The sequence below is a fragment of the Populus alba genome, chromosome 11 (genome assembly GCF_005239225.2).
Source record: "Populus alba chromosome 11, ASM523922v2, whole genome shotgun sequence".
Lineage (NCBI taxonomy): Eukaryota > Viridiplantae > Streptophyta > Magnoliopsida > Malpighiales > Salicaceae > Populus > Populus alba.
The window spans coordinates 14,765,959-14,786,123 of record NC_133294.1 but is presented as its reverse complement, the minus strand read 5'-3'; the positions used below and the strand labels follow the sequence as shown (position 1 = coordinate 14,786,123).

Below are 20,165 nucleotides of genomic sequence, written 5' to 3'. Positions count from 1 at the left end.
CTCCCAACAAGCATATTTTGCTACTCAAATCAGACTTATACATGGACTAACCTAATCTGATTGAATAAATCATATAAGAGATTAAACGAAACCATCATCATGCACAAATCAAGGCCAGCTAAAACTACTTCATGCCAAAAACTTATCATGGCTAAATGTAACATAAACTAAATTGTAATGAGAAACAATATCTTGGTAGAATGGCCTCATCATTAAACCCAAGCACAAAATCAAATGCCCTTCATAAGAAATCGATGGATAAACCATATTAATAGTACAACAAGCTAGATTGGATTTAGTACAGTTGCTCAAGGAATCCTATTTTAAATGATATAAGATTTTAATGGCAAAGAAGCTGGCCAAAAAGACTTCGGCATTATCTTTATGCCCATCGTTGGGATAGGAAAAGGGGAGAGAAGAAAAACTGGAGCCCTACAATGGATGAAGGGGCATTACTAGGCTCAAATTCGGAATGACCTGATGGGGAAGAATCTGTTTTCCAACCCAACACTTGCTAAAGCGACAGTAATTTCTGAAATAGATTCCCAAGTTCAATTCCCTAACAAAAAGAAGAAAGAAAAGTTTATTCGGATTCAGACTCATCTTTTCTCGCCGTTAAAGATCAGTTCCCTGTTAGCTGTTTTCTTTTTTCCATTTCTCCGCTTTGCTTCTTCTCGTGTCCTTCCAAGAACATCGTCCTTCGAGAACCAGCACCATGAAAGAATATCAGCAGGGTTCAGCTAGTTATCGAGAAACTCAAAGGCAAAGTGGATTAGATTTGCACAATCAAAACCTGAATACAAAAGCTAGACTTGCAGAATAGCTATACCAGCCATATTAGAGATAGACTTGATCGGAAATCCTCCCAAAAATTCCTGACTAATTGTAGCTCAAAAAGCACTCACCAACGTCGGCTAAAACGGGTCCTCTAATGCTGGTGATTACTCTTCTATATTCTGCTGGCAGCAATTATTCTTAGTGCTTCCAACCTTGCAGGTTACCAAGGAGGGCAAATCTATCAGTATATCCTCCTTCTCAAACAATAAGAGTTGGATTTCTGAACCATATTTTTCAAAATCATGCCTCGGTACAACTAGAATTCTTTCTGAGGTCGGAAACTACGTAAACCAGTATCAACTAGAATTCTAATTATAAAAATCTGATTTTTCTCTACAAATTTATACTTGGGCATCCCGAATCAAGGATGGAAGGAACCCCTGCCCGAAGCTCATGGGCCTCACAATGAAACAAACAAAATATATTGCACGGTAATCTGTTTATTAGGTCTGTCTTGAACAAAAAAAAATTTAAAAATCTTACACTGGCAACTTTTTGTTTGAATATATAGCTGGTTAACTACTCCCTCTCTTTCTTGTGTGGAAACGTTGAATGCCGATCACAGAGTTTAATCGACCAAGGGATTGTGAGGCAAGGCTTTGGCAAGGTGACACTTACATTCAATGGCGGGGAGAGATTTTATATGCGCTGCAAGTGAAAGACAAGTCTTCTGTGGTTTAAACATTTGTGGAACTCAATGTTGAAAACCTGTGTCTGTCGTGTTACCGACTCATGAGATTTGCCTCCTGTTGACAATCGAAACACAGTCATTTAGATTGGCCATCCTAAAACAAGCATCAAATAACACATGTTATCTGGAAAATATATCATCAAGTTTAGAGATCTAATAAACAGGCTGATTATACTTGTTTCTGATGAAATTTAGCTTCATGTTGAAAGATTTTAGTAGTTAGACCTTTTCAAAGAGAGAATTAGTTCTGAGGAAGAAGTAATTAGGAGGTTAGCTATGGTTTATGAATGGAAGGAAAAAGCAGACAACTATGATATAGAAATCCAAGTCATTAATTTGAAATAACATGCAATTATTAAAGCTGGTTCACAGAAATAAAAGTGAATACAGAACACTGGGACTGCATACCGTCAGTCAACTTTAGTCACAAGTGCGCTAGCTTCTACTCAAATATGATTGTGAACTCCTCCCTCTCTTGTTTGGCTTGTCAGATAGAACCTTTCAACATTCATCAATAGTCAAGACATCGATCAAGGAAGGAAGGATTGGAGTATGAATAAGTAAATGTTAAAAAGATGCAGGAGGGCTCTCTTTTCTCCCTGGTCCTTGGATTATACAAAACTAGAGAGCACGTGTTGTTTGAATCATTTAACATCAAAATGTTCTCATCTCCTCCCCACAATAATAATTGGTATTAATTATGAATCCGATGGCTCATTTACCACGTATCCTCCATGACTGCTTGACTCCATATTCTTATATTAACCATATATCCAATTGACCACCATCTGTATTATGATACAAACAAGAAAATTCAGTGACACCAATAATGATGTAGCACTAATCTCCATGTCTACGCTAGTTTCATATGATTCTTTGATTTGTAGATTCTATGTCAATTTGTAGCAGTGTGAGCTCCTGCTCAACCCTTCCTTTTATCTATGAATCATTGTAAAAAATCCCTGACTACACATTTACAACTAATCTGATTTTCGGATTAGTTGATTTCAAGATGAAATCCAAAGAAATGTATGCAACCCCTTCCTCCCAAGTATCAGCATGTATTGAAGACATGTATTTGTAGAGCAGATTTCAAATATAGTTAGGGTTGAGAGAATTTGTCTTTGTTCCACAGCAGTGATACTTTAATAAATTGCTTCTTTAGTCGTTGTAATTTTTGCTATTTTCCCAAGATTCAGCTTCATTTGCACAGGTATCTTCTGTGAATTGCGAGCATATGATATTCATAAGAACCTTCTTTTGTAGTTCCAGACGCTTGGTTCTCTCTAAGCATTAATAGTTAACACCAATTTTTAGGTGTTATCCTCTGTTTTCACATTTTATTTCTACACAAGAAAGGAGTGGAAAAATTACTGAACTTTTGGCTTTTGGATGTAACTATGAAAGAAAACCGAAGCTGCACCTACTTATTTTTGGCTGGAATCTTTGCAGGCGATGGGGTGCATCCTAGTCAGAACTTTGTTTTGTCTCCTAGAAAATTCTGCTCTACACAGGAAAAAGACTTGGGGATCGTTTGTTTACGCACAGCACACCTCTTAAACTAACGCACACTTGAATAATCGAAAAAAAGGATGCAGTAGCTCTCTGTATCAAAGTTCGATGCAGTTTTGTTATCTGTCAACTTCAGTTTGGTAGTCCATTTCCTGGAACTTGGTTTCAATGATCCATACAGCTTCACGCAATTAAATGGTTAGAAAGTGTTGGATCTAATGTAAGGTTTTTGCACATTGTCATAATTATATTTAGGTTTCAGGGCACAGTTTTCACATTTGTTGCAAGACTTGAGGGAATCTATTTTCTTTAAAAAAAAGGCCAAGCACGCCGGTATAGCATTGATTACTTTTCGAATTATTATATAAAAACCTCATGTGTAAAATTTATAAAAATTAAAAAAAAAAATATATATATATATATATATATTATCCTTCTAATTTCTTTAATTAAATAGATGACATGTCATTTGCTAAGTTGAGTTGGAAAGTTAGGTTTTTGAATAAAAAATCTATTTTGAAATTCACCTATTTTTAACCCCTTCATATGATAGGAAAAAAAAAAAAAAACTTCAAAAAGCTTTTTAAGCTTGGATCTACTTTTTCCGGTAAGAAGAAAAGTTCAAAACAATCCAGGCAAATGATACATCATCTGTTTAATTAAATAAATTAGAAGGGCAACTTTTAAAAAAGATAAAAACCAAGCAGGCTGGTCTAGCATTGATTACCTTTTGAATTATTATATAAAAATCTAATATGTAAAATTTATAAAGAAAAAAAAAAGAGTTTTGATTAAAGAGATATTTTTTTCCACCTTGATTTAAATGATTGTGATTTTTATGAAAATTTATTTTAATAGACTTTATTTTTTTATTCAAAAAGCAATAGGCTAATAAAAAAGATATGTTCATGAAAATAAGAAAATGAAAAAACTAGTGCATATCTATGAAAGAAGGCATTTTAGGGGAAAAAACAGAAGAAGAATTTGAGTAGGTTTACTGTTATTTCTACGTGGCCGTTAATAATTTTTGGCTTCATATATTAAAAGATTTTAGTGGTTTGGTCTTTTCCAACGAAACTATTTTTTCTTTTTTTGTGTAAAGGAAATAATGAAACAAGCCAAAAGGTAGCACCAGCAGAATCTGCAGACAGTAAAGACAAGAGCCCTGGAGGAAAGAACCACCTAGTCTCCTTATCAGCACTAGAAGATCCTAACTTAGCTAGATAATCAGCAGCGCTGTATACTTCCTGCAACACATGTTGAACACAACAACACCAATCCCACTTCATCGACAGTCTAATATCCTCAATAAAAATGAAAGAAGGATGAGCAGATGAAAGACATCCATTAATTAACTCCAATGCCTCTAGCGAATCAGCTTAAAAAATCACTCTTCAATACCCCTTACTCCAAGCAAGCAATGATCCAAATCTAATAGTATTTAATTCAACAATCACTTTAGAAGACAAGCCAATAAACCCGGAGAAGCCAATGATCCAGTTCCCACTAACATTTCTTAACAAGCCTCCAATTCCTGATCTTCCTGGATTACCATTGGGACAACCATCAATTTTGATTTTAATTGTACCTTCAGAAGGCTTGAGCCACTGAACAAGCGTTGATGATCGACTGTATAAACTAGTGTCCAACAAAACTGAATTAGTTAACTAATTTGATACATTAGGGATTGATTCATGATGTTTTACTGCTCCATAATAAATAGGGATGACATATTACCATCTGATTTTGATACTAATTGTTCATTCTATAACTGATCCTATACCTTTTCTTGGAAAATTATACTAGAAGATGAAAAATTCTCTCTTGCTATCAGCAGCTAGCAGACAAAGCTTGGCTTCCATTTTATGTATTAGTATTTATACATTTAATCTAACCTTGTGTATTCTAAATTTGTCTATGAATAAATATTAGAAAAGGAAAGTTATCATAAGAAATCCTTAGTCATTAAATTCAATGCTCTCAATATTAACAACGTTGAAAACGTTAAAATTTATGTTTATCTACAAAAGATTTGGGCATGAAGAAGTCAGTATTACAGTCTAAAATAATATGATGTTCTCTTGCCTTTTTATGGTCTACAAAAGTTGAAATTAAACCTGAATATCACAGTTGACCTTAATGCAGGATTTTTTTAATGTTATACAAGACCTACCTATGGCTTCTAAGAAACTTCCAGCTTTATGTGAAAACAAGTGACTACAAATGGCAATGATCTAGAATTGTACCTTGTGCTAAGGCTTACAGATAGTGAATGAGCTCAACTGCGAACTTTCCTTTCCTTGTAGTATTTATTTCCCCTATCTGGACTAGAAGGAATTTCAAGCATTCAGAAAGATCATCTACACAAAAATTTGAATACTATTGGACATAAAAGTTCAATAAAACTAACCTTTAGCCTTCCTTTCCCACTTACTGAGACAACATCTCCAGTTTTTAGTGTAGTGTTGTTTTTTGTGATTGTGGTCCAATTCACACGTACATCCTTGTTACTGCAAATCAGTTTCACGAAAAAATCCTGTTACTGAAATGGCCCACCTTTAGTTGTGTCATGTTTAACTTATGCTTTCACAGTTTGTAACCTATTTAAGCCGATATGAATGTAACTGAACAAATTTCCATAAATGAAAATTGAAACTTCTATCCGAAATTGTCATTCACACCAAGAAGCAAAGGATCATAACTGCCTTGAGTAATGGCATTTCTTAGTCAAGTTTATAGATGCATACAAGCTATATTAGAGTACGTGCATTTATTGCTACGAGGCAGTATCCCTGTCTAAATAAGCAGTAACAGCATAGGCTTTACCACAACATAGAGCAACAGCCAAGCAAAAATGAACATCAACTATTAACGGGAACAGGGTGTACCTAATCAAATCAACTAGTTTTGACCTTGAAATCTTGAATCCTGCACTTGCTAGGGCATCGACTCTTAATGATGCTTCCACTGTTTTAAATGACTTAGTCCTGAAAATAGTGGAAGGAACAGAAACTACTTACTTGTGCCAAATGAATAAATCACCAAAACCATGCAAAAAAAAACACCATAAAAATAATAACTTGCAAACCTTGGAGGCTCATATTCAAGATCATGCAATGGGATTGGTGTACACGAAACTGAAACATCACCAACCTGCAGGAGAATAGCATTAGACACTACAGATAGTAGAACTTGCGTATCATCATACTGAAAGCATCAAGAATGTGCATATCTGAAAATATTTTCTAATCCATTTAGTTTTTTATATCAGATGTGGAATGCCACATTATTGAGGTAATGAAGATTTTCTTTTCATTTAAGTTTTTCCAATACCAATAGAAGTTATACCATGCATGAATTTCTCCTCATAGATAAACTTGCACTTTCCTCCCCAACAAATATCAAATGAAGAGTGAGGTTGCAATGAAATATAACCATTAAAACCAAGAGAAAGGCACAAAAGGGAAACGAAAAAGGACCAGGAAGTATTTTAGCTAATGTGATCTAATGAAATAGTCCTGCCAATAATTGCAGTAGTGATGTAAGATCCAAGAGAGAGATAAAAAACATTTTTACAGTAGTCAAAACTTTTTTAGGAGAGTAGCAGCAGTCGTAGAAAAAGTATTATTTATCTAAGGATGCAAAAACTACCTTGTCCAGTGATGACACAATATAGTCTACAAGATCTGGAACAAGTAGGACTTGAGCCCTTTTCCCCCCCTGCACAAAGCAAAGGAAAGGAAATGAAAAGGTTGACTTCGATCCACAAAGCTTTATACCAACTTTACTTGCCAGCTAAAGACTATTAGCACTACTTATGCACCCATACAAATAAGTGTCTCTCTATTCCACATATTGAAAAATATGTCTCCGAGTGAGAGACACTGCTCAAATCAGTTAGGCTACAAGCACCCAATTATTTATTAAAGGAATTGGGACTAGGCTAACAAGTCCCCATTTTTTTTCTTTCATTGTTGTTTCAAATCTTCTTAACGAGCTCAACTTTTAATGTTTGCTGAATCTAATTTACAACTAGTGCAGTTCGAACTCAAGCATCATTGTGACCTCCAATTTAGAGAACACAAAAACTTATAACAGTCAGCAAGCTGAGCATCTCAGATATTTGATGCCCTCGTGAGCTGTGTTCAAGAAATTTTTGAAAGCTCAACTCAAATTCACAAAATAACTTTAACTTGAAACTTTGTGCTTTGGCAACCTCCTGCATCGTTCAACTTTGCTTGCCAGCAGCCAAATTTGATGATGGGGGAATAATTGATAAACTCTCTCAGCATCAAACTCAGACAATTATATATACACGCTAACTGATAGAATAGTAGATCAATCTTCCAATTCACATGCTTGACAAAGAAAATGGATACCAAGAAGCTATGAACAGAAAACTACAACCAACACACAAGCATAGATTACACTATGAACATAACATTGATATACTGAAAAGAATAATTATTTAAGAAACTGTATTGGGGCAACACAAGGACACTACAATATAGTACTTAGTCAGACTTCTGTTATCCTTAAAAAAATGGCTTAGACTACGAATTTCCAAAATAAAATGTTTCACTGATAAGGCATGATCTATGAAAATTAAATGTGTCAAAATATATTCTAGCTGTTCTTTAAGTACATGAAGCCACATTGGATGCAATTGAAATTCATTGGTTATACTGTCCATGCTACTTTTAAAAAAACATACAACATGAATTTCAAATCCAGATCACAGACCTGCAAATAACATGTAATCTAAAACAACACAATGATGATACCAGCAAGATTATATCCCCAAGCTTGTTCCTGGCAATCCCTGTACCAAGAATTGCACCAAGGAAGTCACCGTGAGAACAGAGTTGAAATCCAAAGTTTCCTGTTATACTGGACAAATGAAATCATTTAAGAAAACATAAATAAACAAATAAAAAGAGTAGAGTTTGATAAGGTCAAGTTCTAGCATGACTCGCCTCAATGCTGCAACTATATCTGGATCACTTGTCAGTGTTTCTGGATGTCCAACAGAAAGCCGGCAACGCTCAGCCTAAGGGATTTTTTGAAAATATATTACCATGCCAAATAAATTTATGCAGAAACAAAAAGCAAACTGTAAGTCTTAAGTTTGACCTGTGGGTATCCTCCCTGAGCAATAGCCTTAACGTCAGCTAATTTTTCTAGCACATGCAATGATTCCTTCAATGTTGGTGGTGTGAGAAAATCTGTATGGAGAACTTCTCTTCGTAATGATGCCCTTCTTGCCTGCAAAAGAGTACAATAGGAGAAGTTGAAAAGCCAAGAGGAACAGGAACTTTTACAGGCCATAATTTTATTTACATGCGCCAAGATTTCTCTAACGTTTATGCTTGTACTAGAGCAGAACTTCACAAAATCCAAAAGGCAAATGTGGTTAGGAGAGAATATTTCAAATAGAAAACTAAAATACCATGTCTAGAATACGCTTCACTTCTTCAATGACACTTTTGTCTTCTACACCCTTAAGTGCAACAACTTCACCCTTCGTAGCTTGAGCCACATGACACATCCCTAAAGCTATTGCATAAAAATTGCAGCACAAACCATAAGCCATCAGATGCGTAATCAAACTCTTGTAGTACATAAACTAGCAATCCGTAAACAATTAGTGCTAAAAAAGTACTTCGTAAAGGAGACAATTAATTAGTAGTAATGCTTCATTTGATTCTACCACCTGACTCGATTCTTGAGTTCACAACCCCCCATGTTCCATTACGAAACAAAATTTCCTCTAATTCCCCCCATGTAGCCCCAAAACCGGTTTTTGATGAACGACAACGAAAATCAACAAGCCAAACTGAGATTAAAAGCTAACTTTGATCAAGTTTTAACAAGTTCAAGCATCAAGATTAATAATCCTGCTCTTTCTTTTGACAATATATACAAACAAGCACACGAGCAGTTTAGTTCATTTACACTTGGAATAAAACAAAGGTGCAGTGACCTCGCCATTAACTACTCCTAACATCAAAATTTGATTAAGAACTTGTAACACGATACCTCATTGGGGCATTTCATCAAACACCGTTAACCCATTTCAACTAAGCTTAATCAGACAAAACATTTCTCTTCCGTCTATATTTTTGTAACTCGTGTAGTAGCTATTGACAGGTTAGAGCAAATTGGTCTAAAATTATGTTGCCCATTTTATCATTCTTTCCGTTGTTCTTCGTCTAAGTGAGCTTAGTGGGCGTTTTTAAGACCGAAAATGCACGAACCTGAGTGTCTGGTGATGGGACTGGAGAGGGAAAAAGAGATAGGGGTTCCATACAAGGAGATGCGTGTTTTATTGGGAAGAGAGTGAGAGAGTGATAAGGTTTGAAATGCTCTTCTAAGAAACCATGGTGTTGCTATCGTGCCAGTGGTAGCCATTGCCTGTGTAGCGAGTATCATTTGGCGTGGAGGTTTGTTTAAAAATGGCACAAAATTCATTTTTGCCCCCTATAGATTCCTCAATTTATCACTTCTACTCCTATACTTTTAAATTTCCCAATTTCACCCTTTGTTAAATCTATCTTTTTTTCTATTGATTGAGAGGTAGGGTTTCAACATGAGTTTCCTTTGCTAGCTTTCTATCAAATAAATTAAATGCTTATTTGGAAGTGCTTGTGTGTTAAAATAAATTAATAATACTTTACATCCGTATTATTAATGATATGTTTTTTTAAAAAAATATCAACAAAAAATCAAATTATTAACATAATTGTTATTATATTAATTGATTAAATAGCCCTTATACTAATACTATATTCTTACCATCAAATTTTTTATAAAAAAAAATTAGTCACCTCGCACTTTTCTCGTCCTTTTTCACCCTCTTATAAATCAAAAGTGATTGGTTAATCTTATATATATATCATCAATCTCATATCCAGAAATTTATAAATCTCACACCCAAATGATGAGAAGAATCATCTTATACCTTCATTTCATCAATGATTGGACATCTTGGAAATGAAGTTATAAGCTGTAGACATCCCTCGATCTCAAGTGTTGTTAAAGAAGAAAGGAGGTAATTGGGCAATATTACCTTTCTCTGTAATAAATAAAGCACAAAGATGGTGGCATGTTGGTGTCATGCTTATTGGTTGGTGGTGGTATGTTAGTGTTGGGCTAGATGGTTGATGACGGTGGGTTGGTTGGCAGTGGATGGTGACATGGTTGTGGGTGGTGGCACAGCAGCAGCAACTTCTCTCTTTGGTGGTTGTTGGAGAGAGTCCAATACCCAGTTATGGATATGTTTAGGTAGATATGTCATCATCGCCAATGCAGAAAAGATTTGAGGTTAAAACCATATGGGATTTAATTTAATATTCATTATTTTGACATTAAATATCAATATAACTAATTAAAGGTGAGTTGTATGATTTAAAAAACTAATTAAAGATGATTGAGAAATTGTTCTTAATGAACCTAATCTTTAAACTAATGATAAATATTGCCAATTTGGCTGGTTCAAACTCAAATTTGCAGTGGTGATTGTTTGATATAAGAAGACAACGTGGGAAGTTCATATCACAACTCGCCATGCCTTCAGGTTCCAGTTTCTAGTCCACAGTATAGTCTAGTTTTTATTTTCCTTCCTCCCATGAATTATTTCACCCATCTGTGCTAAAGAGCTAACAAAACCTGTATCATGCTGAAAATGAAATCCCCAAGCAAAACAATGTTTATGATTGAGTCAAAATTTGGAAACACAAAACAAGCCAAATGTATTTAGTTCTCACTGTCTAAACCTTTTGAACTGACTGAGCTACCAACAATATTATGAGTTTGGAGTCCATCCATGACAGGATGAAAGAACATAAAATACTTAATTCTGCTACAACAGAACTGGTCACTCACATGCTCATCAAGCAGAAAACTGTCCATAACCCTTCTACTTAATTCTAGTTTTACCCCTTCAGAGAAGATAATAGTACCCGAGTGCTAGAAACAAAAGAACTACAAAAGCAGCAGCAGGCGCAGCCCACATCCAAAAGTTGGTTGACTTTTTCCTCCTCGTGATGACTTTGGGAAGTGAATCTGGGCCTCTTGGACGATTCCTAGACCTAACAGTTTTCTCTTTCCGAACTTTTTCCTTAACTGAAACAGGAACCTCATCATTGACTTCAACCATTTCAGGTTCTGCTGCCTCTGCAACTGCTTCGGCACATTGCTCAGGCTCAGTAGTTGGTGCGGATGCCGCAGCCTTCTTCTTCAATTTCTTTTCACGCTCCTGAAGTACATTTCAAAACAACACCCTCTTTTTTTAGTATCTGAAAGCAAATAGTAAATCAGGTAATGGTTGAAATAAAGAAATAAACTAATAACCTTGAGCTTTTTCTCAGCATCCTTTTGAGCTCTTGCAGCTGCTTTTGCAGCTGCTTTCTCAGCCAGCTTCTTCTTTCTTTCCATGGCTTGCTTGGCTTTTGCTATTTCCTCTTCTCTTTTTATCTCCTTCAATTTTGCTTCATCAACTTCCTTTTCTGCAGGAGAAGGATTCTTTGACGGAATTTCCAAACCAGAGATCTCCTTGTCAACCATGTCAGAGTGCTCTGAAGTGGGCTTCAATTCTGTCTTAGTGATTTCTTTCTGCACCTTTTGGGTTGGTAAAGTATCTTTCGGTGGAATGGGTTTCGGATCTTCTTTTGCTCTCTTTGGAATAGCTTTTACCACCGGCTCTGGTTCAGAAGGCTTTGGTGCCTCCGATATCACTAACAGCTTCTCATCAGGGTTCCTAATTCGCCCATCCCTACTCAATTGCCGCCGGTCAAGGGATGGCAAAATTCTCTTCTCATAATCATCCCTAAAGGACTTGTTATGGCACCAGAGGGACATAAATTTTTCAACCTAAAAGTGGATATTAAAGCAAAATATTAGATTGTAGCAGTAAAAATAAAACCTTCACGTACCTAACACAGGATAGTATTCATCTAACAAACCTCATCAAGTGCAAGTTCTTCAAGAGCCTTAACATCTTTCTTAGCAGCAAGTTCTTTGGCTTTCGTCAAGAGCATACGGCTTTGGTAAAAGTTGGCATTCTAACAAAGCAACAAAAGATAAAGGTATCACCAAAAAACATTACACACAAGACTATATCCAATTGCACTAGAAAAGGCTAGAAAAATGATTGAGCAGCCATTCTACAGCCAATAATCAGGGGGGGGAAATGCCAAATTCAATTATGTCAGAAGGGAAGGAGAGGGGATTCAATATGGCTTTAAGCTTTTTCAAAACAACTAACTTCAAAGACAGATTCTAAAGAAGTTTGTCAGAAATACAGTCCTCCAGGAAGGCACTACAAGGCATGCACGAAGGAATAATTTGCACTTCAAAAACAGCTCAGGATGCAAAGGTAAAGCACAAGACTACTAAATCAGTTTACATTTGAAGTCCTTGTCCAACAAAGGCTACCATGCAACCAATAATCACACTAAAATTACAGCGTTAGAAAATGCTTCTCAAGGTAGACACCAGCTGCTGCTCAGAAATACCATACTTTTGGACCTCAACATTTTCAATAAATATCGGAGCCAATGTGCAAGCAAGCATGTGGAAGTATGCTTGATCTGTATTTTGCCTTCTCAGACAGCAGATTACTGGCAAAACTAACTCAAAGAAGTAGTAGATGGTAACAGAAACTGTTGAGGGTAAAAAATAAAGACTGAACCTATACATAGTTCTATTGTTCTATATTTTCTAAAAGGGATCTAATATACTTGAGATTAACATTCCCCAACATTTCAACAACATCATGAGGGGCGAAGTTACCAAATTTGGATCCAAATACAAAACTTTGACATCCCACAGTGATGTTGATGCATTCTATGAAACCCACCAACAGACAAAGGAGCTAAAACCTAAAACTATGAAAATCCCCACAACCCAATACAATATTTTTAAAATGTTAGTAATGAACAACGCAAAAGGAAGATCATATAAAAGGCATCACAATGTTGTTAGAATATCAATACTTTAGTGAAACTGATCCTTTCTATGTAAACATTGCACATGCCTACACACTCACACAGTTAGCTCCCTTTTTTTAATAATTCTTGGAGTTAATAAACATACCGCCTCATCACGCTGTTTCCTAAGTTCCTGAAGAGTTTCATATGTTTTTTCCCTCTTCTGGATCACGGCTTCCAGCTCTTCCTGTAAAGTTTTAATTTCAGCATCCAATGCCTGCACTTTCGCTTCAAGTCCATCAAGTTTTTCCCAAAGTGCTTGTCTCTCCTTCCTTACTCCGTCCAAGTCAACACCCATAAGCTACAATAACCAAAGTAGAGTAAATTACTCTTACACACATGCTGTTAACAACCATTCAGACACAGAAAGAAAAGTTGGTGAAACTACAGGCTTCCAACACATGATAGTTCAAAACCAATTATCTTACTTTGACCTGATCTTGAATGGCTTCTTTCTGACCCAATGAATCCTGAATCTTTGTTCTCATAGCAGCATTAGCAATTACTTTTTCCCTTGTCCCCTCAAGCTGTTTGATTTCTCTAAGTATTTGCTTTTCCTCTGTCAATGGGATGCTCTCGTGTTGCATGCGGTATTGCAAGCTGTAGATCTGAAACCACAATAACAATCCGCAAACTTAAGAAATGCAGTATCACAATACTATTGCACCAAAACAAACTGGCAAGTCCCTATATGTATGCAAGCCTAACAGCTAAATACATACAAGATCATTAAGCTCTTCCTCAGATGAACATATGCCAACACGACCAGCATTATTTGTGTTACGCAGCTTGCCCAGTGCCTGCTGCAAAGGCTCCATTTCCTTTTTTTTCTCATCGAAGATCGATTTATACTGCCTACCCTCATTCTTCAGAGCTCTCACCTGGTTGATCAACTCCGCTCGTTTTGACTGCAGAAGAACAAGGGACAACTAAGTAGAATCTCATTGGAACTAGATTGGTGCAATCTTTTCAACAAACATGGTAATTTGAAAAGCACAAAGCATAAGAACATATGATCAATATGAAAGCTGACATATAAATATTGTCAACTTTAGGGACCCTTACATTTAGTAATTAAATATTTTGGAAACTAATAGTCTTCTTACAGAGTTCTCGAACACCAGTCCAGAACTATTTTGTAATTACTAGCGGAAAACTTGCGTAAAGGTTTAACTGTCATTGAACAGGCAGGCAGATGTAAAAGTAAGACTTCTTCGTCATGAACATTATTGCAATGTTTCACAAACATCAATACAAAATTCAAGTATTTGCAATGCACCTGTACCAAAGGAATTTGCAATGCACATTTATCAGGAACTTGCCTTTTAATAGACTGGACTGACAAAAAACCAGGTACATCCATATCAAATGGTTTGAAACTGAAACACTCATCAGATCGATCAGAAGTATTAAGATCCTAAAGACACATTTGTAAACATCATCACTTCAAAGGATGAAAAAAAGTAAATATCTAGACAACTCATGAGAGAAATGAGCTCTCCTCTCTTTAAAAAGACAAATAAAAAGATCTGTTAAGTTCATTTAAAAGGGGCCACAAGAGACACAATACAAAAGGAAGAAAGGAGGTTGTTTACTTGGGAATATTGCAGGTAAAACTAAATACCTAAACAGTGGAACTTTTATTTTGCCTTAAAGTTCCTGCTTTTTGTACAGAATACTCTCTTCAAAATCAAGTTATTTCCGTAATCAAATGTTGGCTATGAAAAGGAAATGCTGCACAGATCTTTCATCCTATGTCTTCCACATTCACTTTCAAGCAAAGGAAAGGAAGAGCAAGACAAACTAAACAGAAGAAACTACCCTCAACAAACACATGTTCAGGTTTTTACCAGTTCCACAATAAAAGATTGATCATATTTGTCTGGTGCTCATAAAGTAACATGCAATTTCTTCCCCTTTTAAAAAATTCTAGTTGGATTATTTTAACAAACCTGTTGACCAAAATGAATGTGATGAAAATGAACGAAAGATTCACTACACTATTTATATGTGCTGCAATGGAATGATTCTGGACAAATCATGATAATTCACAATCTTAAAAACCCATAACTTTCTAGTAATTGAAAGTTCTATAGAACACCTATACGTGGCAAATAGCATATCTAGCAAAAACAATAAGCTTCCAGCTTACCCTTCTATCTTTTAATTCTTCTGTAATCTGAAACCGGGATTGATTTCTTTTCTGAATCTCCTTATCAGCCTGATCAATTTTGGCCTTAATTTTTGGATCATCATATAGTCGGTATGTTACAAAATAAAAGGAATGGACCTGCTTGGGAGCAGGCCACTCATCAACAGCATCCTTAGGCAAGTTGGCATCTGTAACATCATTTCCTTCTGCCTTAACCGGTTCTTCCCCATGTGAACCAAATTGTATGGGCTCCGTAAGCCCCGATACCTTATCCAGTTTCCCATTTTCCTTCTGGTGCAGAACAGATTTATCTACTTCACTCACACCGTCAACGGGGGCCTGAACCTTCTCAGGTGCCACAACCTCAACGCCCATTGCTCTTGACAAAGATGAACCTTACACAAACGAACAATCCTGATGCACAAACAACCACATGTCATGAGAATAAAGAATCAAGAAAACCAACTTTACAATAAGATCTAAGGATCAAGAAAGTCCAAATCCATCTGTTTTGATAAAAAAAAAAAAAAAGATCAAAATTAAGTAAACATATGAATCGTATCGAAATTGTCATTGAAGTAACAACCAAAGCAATCCAAGATAGAATCGCCACTTACATACAACACAAAATCCATAACATCACAACAATCAAAGAACACTTGAAGGAAATAAAGGTATCAAAACCACAGAGTTTTGTACATGCAAATGAAGAAACAAGCAAATCCGATAGAAAAAATCATCATCAAAAATACCAAATCAAATCATAAATAAAAATGCCATTCTCAAATATCAAATCTCTTACGACTTCCACGCACCAATCATGCAATAAAGAAATCCCAACAGAAGCAATAAAAGAAAGAACAGCAAGTACACAACAACCCCTTCAATGATCAAGATCAATACACATCAAGACACATAAAAAGAAAAGAATTGTGGGACTCTACATGATAACAGAAAAGAAAGAGAATGATTACCAGAAGTAGAAGCAGAAAGAGAAGACCCTTTTTTTGACAAGCAAAGGCCCTCAAGTTCCGAGTTATAACCAAACCAATCGGGGGACTCAGATCTCAAAGTCTCTCTCTAATTCAAGCAAGGATCACTTCTCTTTCTAAAATGTAAGGCTAGAGAGAGACTAGGAGCCCAAAAGGGTAGTGCTATTTATATATTGCTATTTTTATTTATTTATTTAGTAGCAGAGAGGAAGAAGAGATCTCGCTTTTCTTTTCTTCTTTTTTTGTGTAAGCAGTTAAAAAAACGCTGGACCATCATTTAAGATTACAAATCACTCTTCCAAGTTCTTACAAATTGCTTTTGCCAGGGAACTTTCTTAATTTCCCATTAATAATATTAATATAACTTTTATCGTCAGTTTAGAAATTTGATTGTAATTATTTTTTAAAATACTTTTTATATTAAAATCATATTTTTTATTTTTTAAAAATAATATTTTTAAAATCAACACATTAAAACAATATAAAACACACAAAAAATTAATTTTTAATAAAAAAATTTAAATTTTAAAAAAAATATAGTTTACACGGTATTCCTAAACAGTAATTTTTTTTATTTTAAAGAATGATTTATTTTATATATATATTCATATTTGTTCTAAAATTAGCATAATCTTCTTTCTATAGGGGAATAATGTTAGTTGTAGATTATATGGATATAATATCTTGAGACAACGTTTTTTTCTTATTCTTTTAGTTTTTTTAATAATAATAATATCAAAAAAATCTTTAATGATGGATTAAATAAAAAATAATTGTCACATTTTCTCATAAGTTTATCTAATAAAAAATGGTATATGGATTGATTAGTGTTGTAGTTAAGCACTTTATTTTAGAAGATTAAGATTAAATTCTTATTTTTTAAACCAAAAGATCTCGGGTCTTTTTTTATATTTAAAATAGGATAAAGAAAATGATATAATCCACTCACTTAATTAAGCGAAACATGATTTTAATATTCAAAGCAACAGTAATAGGACCGTGATTTTTATATTTAAGTTTTCCAATATATTATATTAATATATTTTAGTGATAAAAATTTGTTTTTGGATTAGATATAAACTTTAAAAAAAAAAAACTATATAAAAAAAAAGTATTGGGTGTTTCATTTGGTGTAACTCCTCATCCAATTTCACTGTGAATTTATATAATATAATTTTTTTCATCTGTTTTTTTTTTTTAGTTTAATTTGAGCTTTTTATATTGATTTTACTCAAGAATAGCCTTGATAGTTTGTTATGATAAGCTCAGTATGAGCTTCTCGTGGAACTAGACAAATTTTATCATTGGGTTTTAGAAAAATTGTTTGGATTTTTTTTTCCTCAAAAGCTTGAAAATAAAGGGAATATAATTGAAACTTTGGAAAAAATTACAGCTTTTTTTTTCCTTGAAAAAAAGAGAAAAGGAAAGCAATTGCGAAAACAAGAAGAGGTTAGAGGAAAAAGCAAATAGGAAAGTGATGTTCAAGTATACAGTTTTCTTCTCCTTAGCTTAGGAAGTATCAAATTAATGGTAGAAGTTTTAGCACCTATAAAAATAATCTCAATTGATGGGACTTAAAGACCATTTGATGATAAAGTTAGTAATTTTTATAGGAAATGCAATAAATAAAAGAAAAGTGTCTTAAATTCCAAGAACAAGAGTGTTTGTTCTTGTGTTTTAGAGGTGATTAATGTTCTGAAATATATATATATATATATATATATATATATATATATATATATATATATATATATATGTGTGTGTGTGTGTGTGTGTGTGTGTGTGTTTTATAGTAGAAAAAAGTTATGAACTTTTTACTTGAGTGGTTTAGAAGGTTTTTATAACCCCTGAATCTTGTCATCTTCAAGGAAAGGAAGGATTGGAAAGTTCTTTGCACTTGATGACATTAATGAGGGATAAATATCATTTATATATCATTAATGAAATGACAAGTGTTGGAAGACCCATAAGAGATCTTTTGTATATTTGTAGATGTAGATAGATCATCAACTCTAACTGAATAATTTATATAATTATCTAAAAGTAGAGTTTCATAGTCTTGGATTTCTAAGACCGGTTGGAGCTGATAAGTGGCCAACCATAGATGACAATGGAATGGATGTTCATCAAATTCATAGCACATTGGGTTAAGTTAATGTTCCAACACAAATATATTGTATCTAGTATCTTGTTATAGAGATGTAGTAGTCGTTTAACCTTTCCATAGTTATAATATAATGCCATATGTCCTTCATTCATTGTTGAGAACAAAAGGCAATGGCTTGTATATAAACCCTTTTTTTTTCTTCAATTTTATTTTTTTATTTTTGCTAAAATTTCTTGTCTTCTTTGTTATGAGCTTCTTAGAAGAACAGAAATCCTTTACAAAAGCATTGCCATTTAGGTTAACACAAACATCTTTCATTCCTTTCCTTTCTTGTAAAATTAAGTATAATAATAAATTTTAAGAATGGCTTTCAAAAAAGGAGAAAAATTCATGTCTCCTATAAGAGATTTTAGTTTTAAGCCTGAAACTGGTGGTGTTCACCAGAGATCTACCACCATTAGAATTGACTTAAAATTTATAAGGGATTTTAGTCAAGTAGCCTTTTTGTTCAAGCTCTTTATATATGGACTAATAAGAATCTATAATATCATTCATTCACCTTATTAACCTTTCTTTTTCTAAAGTTCTAGTTCAAAAAAACCTGAAGTATTAAAGGATTGCGGCAACCGAATGAGTAAGTAAACCCTAAAAATCATGAATTAATTATAATATTATGGATGTTTCGCTTATGAAAGCATAGTAGACATTTTTATGTTAGAAAATCATACATCATGTATAAATGTAAAGTGGATATGATCAACATTGTCTTTAAATATATGCTTAGAAATGAAAAGCTAAGAAAAACAACCATTTAAAAAAAATCAAAGTGAAAAAAAAGGGGTGAAACACCATTAGCAAGTGCAAGATTGTGATTAAATATGCTTCAAATTTCCTTTCCTTTTTTTTGGAAAAAAGAAAAAGAAATAAGTTATTTTGGGAACTAAAATATATTTGTTTTACTAAAAAAAAAAACAAAAGTCTCAAACTCTTAATTCTTGGAAGGAAGAAAAAATAAAGAAGGAAGTTGAACTAAAAGCTTGTTGATATAAGCTTTTTAATAAGATATGAAATTGAAAGCTTCTTTTTCTTCTTTGTTTTTCTTGTTAAGAAAATTTGGTATGCTTTAATATTACGTTATGATCTTTACATTAATTATAAATAAATTAAATTATTTAAGGGTATAAAAAATAAGATATTACTATACATTAGATTATGAGCAATTTTCTTGTTACTTAAAGCTTTCAAGAATTTATTTCTCATATTATATATCTCAAATTTTAGCCTCACATTTTTTTTATTTTCTTCCTTGATTATGCGAACACAAATGATGCAAATAGACAATTTAAAATATAACCTGTCAATAGTACAATTCAGCCTGGAAGTATCCATTTCTTGTGCGAACGCGCTTGCCTCCGTGGACTATTCTTACCGTATAGGTCGATGATTACGAGAGCTGCTTCTGAGATTTGGGTGGACGTTTGAAAGTACATCGGTACCCCCACCACTTAGGACAAATTACTTAACTGATTTTAACACTTTCTGCACGTGCAAGACCAAGTCTGACAAATGCAATTAAAACGGATCTCTATGCTTAGGCACGGATAGAATTTTTTTTTGGAGTTTCCATCCCTTGGTTAATTTTGTCTGAGATCTGAAGAAAAAGATCAAGTGCGTGCTTGGTAAGTTTTTTTTTTTTCAGTGGAGTGTAAAGTATTTTTTATTTTAAAATAATATTTTTTAAAATTTTTAAAAATTATTTTTAATATCAATATATTAAAATAATCTGAAAATATAAAACAAATTAATTTAAAGCAATAACAATAAAACAATTTTAAATTTTTTCAAAAACACTTCTGAAATATAACGTCAAACATTTCAAAATAAA

The 20,165-nt window shown here is 33.9% G+C and overlaps 2 protein-coding genes across 11 annotated transcripts; both read right to left on the bottom strand.

Annotated features, from left to right (window-relative positions):
* Positions 1-212: 212 nt before the first annotated feature.
* Positions 213-9,477, bottom strand: LOC118038367 (uncharacterized). 10 transcript variants are annotated; one of them, XR_004685755.2, is made up of 13 exons: positions 9,298-9,476; positions 8,490-8,596; positions 8,174-8,305; positions 8,017-8,090; positions 7,825-7,930; positions 6,692-6,760; positions 6,129-6,193; positions 5,929-6,027; positions 5,451-5,550; positions 5,287-5,362; positions 1,321-1,583; positions 906-989; positions 215-698 (listed from the first exon to the last, which is right to left on the bottom strand). XR_004685755.2 is itself a non-coding variant. In XM_035044686.2 (11 exons), exons 1-10 carry the CDS (start codon positions 9,470-9,472, stop codon positions 5,300-5,302), a joined length of 990 nt encoding a protein of 329 aa, XP_034900577.1. In that variant the 5' UTR covers positions 9,473-9,476; the 3' UTR covers positions 1,124-1,583; positions 5,287-5,299. The 10 variants fall into 10 exon arrangements, 4 of the variants coding, with proteins under 4 accessions (XP_034900577.1, XP_034900582.1, XP_034900578.1 ...); XR_004685753.2 differs by having other exon boundaries at positions 213-989; XR_004685757.2 differs by lacking the exons at positions 215-698; positions 906-989 and adding an exon at positions 1,937-2,026 and having other exon boundaries at positions 1,124-1,583; positions 5,287-5,367; positions 9,298-9,477.
* A 1,289-nt stretch (positions 9,478-10,766) lies between these two features.
* LOC118038365 (proton pump-interactor 1) lies at positions 10,767-16,347 on the bottom strand. Its single transcript, XM_035044685.2, has 8 exons — positions 16,156-16,347; positions 15,182-15,595; positions 13,752-13,937; positions 13,458-13,637; positions 13,136-13,330; positions 12,004-12,102; positions 11,393-11,911; positions 10,767-11,297 (listed from the first exon to the last, which is right to left on the bottom strand). Exons 2-8 carry the CDS (start codon positions 15,554-15,556, stop codon positions 10,983-10,985), a joined length of 1,869 nt encoding a protein of 622 aa, XP_034900576.1. The 5' UTR covers positions 15,557-15,595; positions 16,156-16,347; the 3' UTR covers positions 10,767-10,982.
* Positions 16,348-20,165: the final 3,818 nt, after the last annotated feature.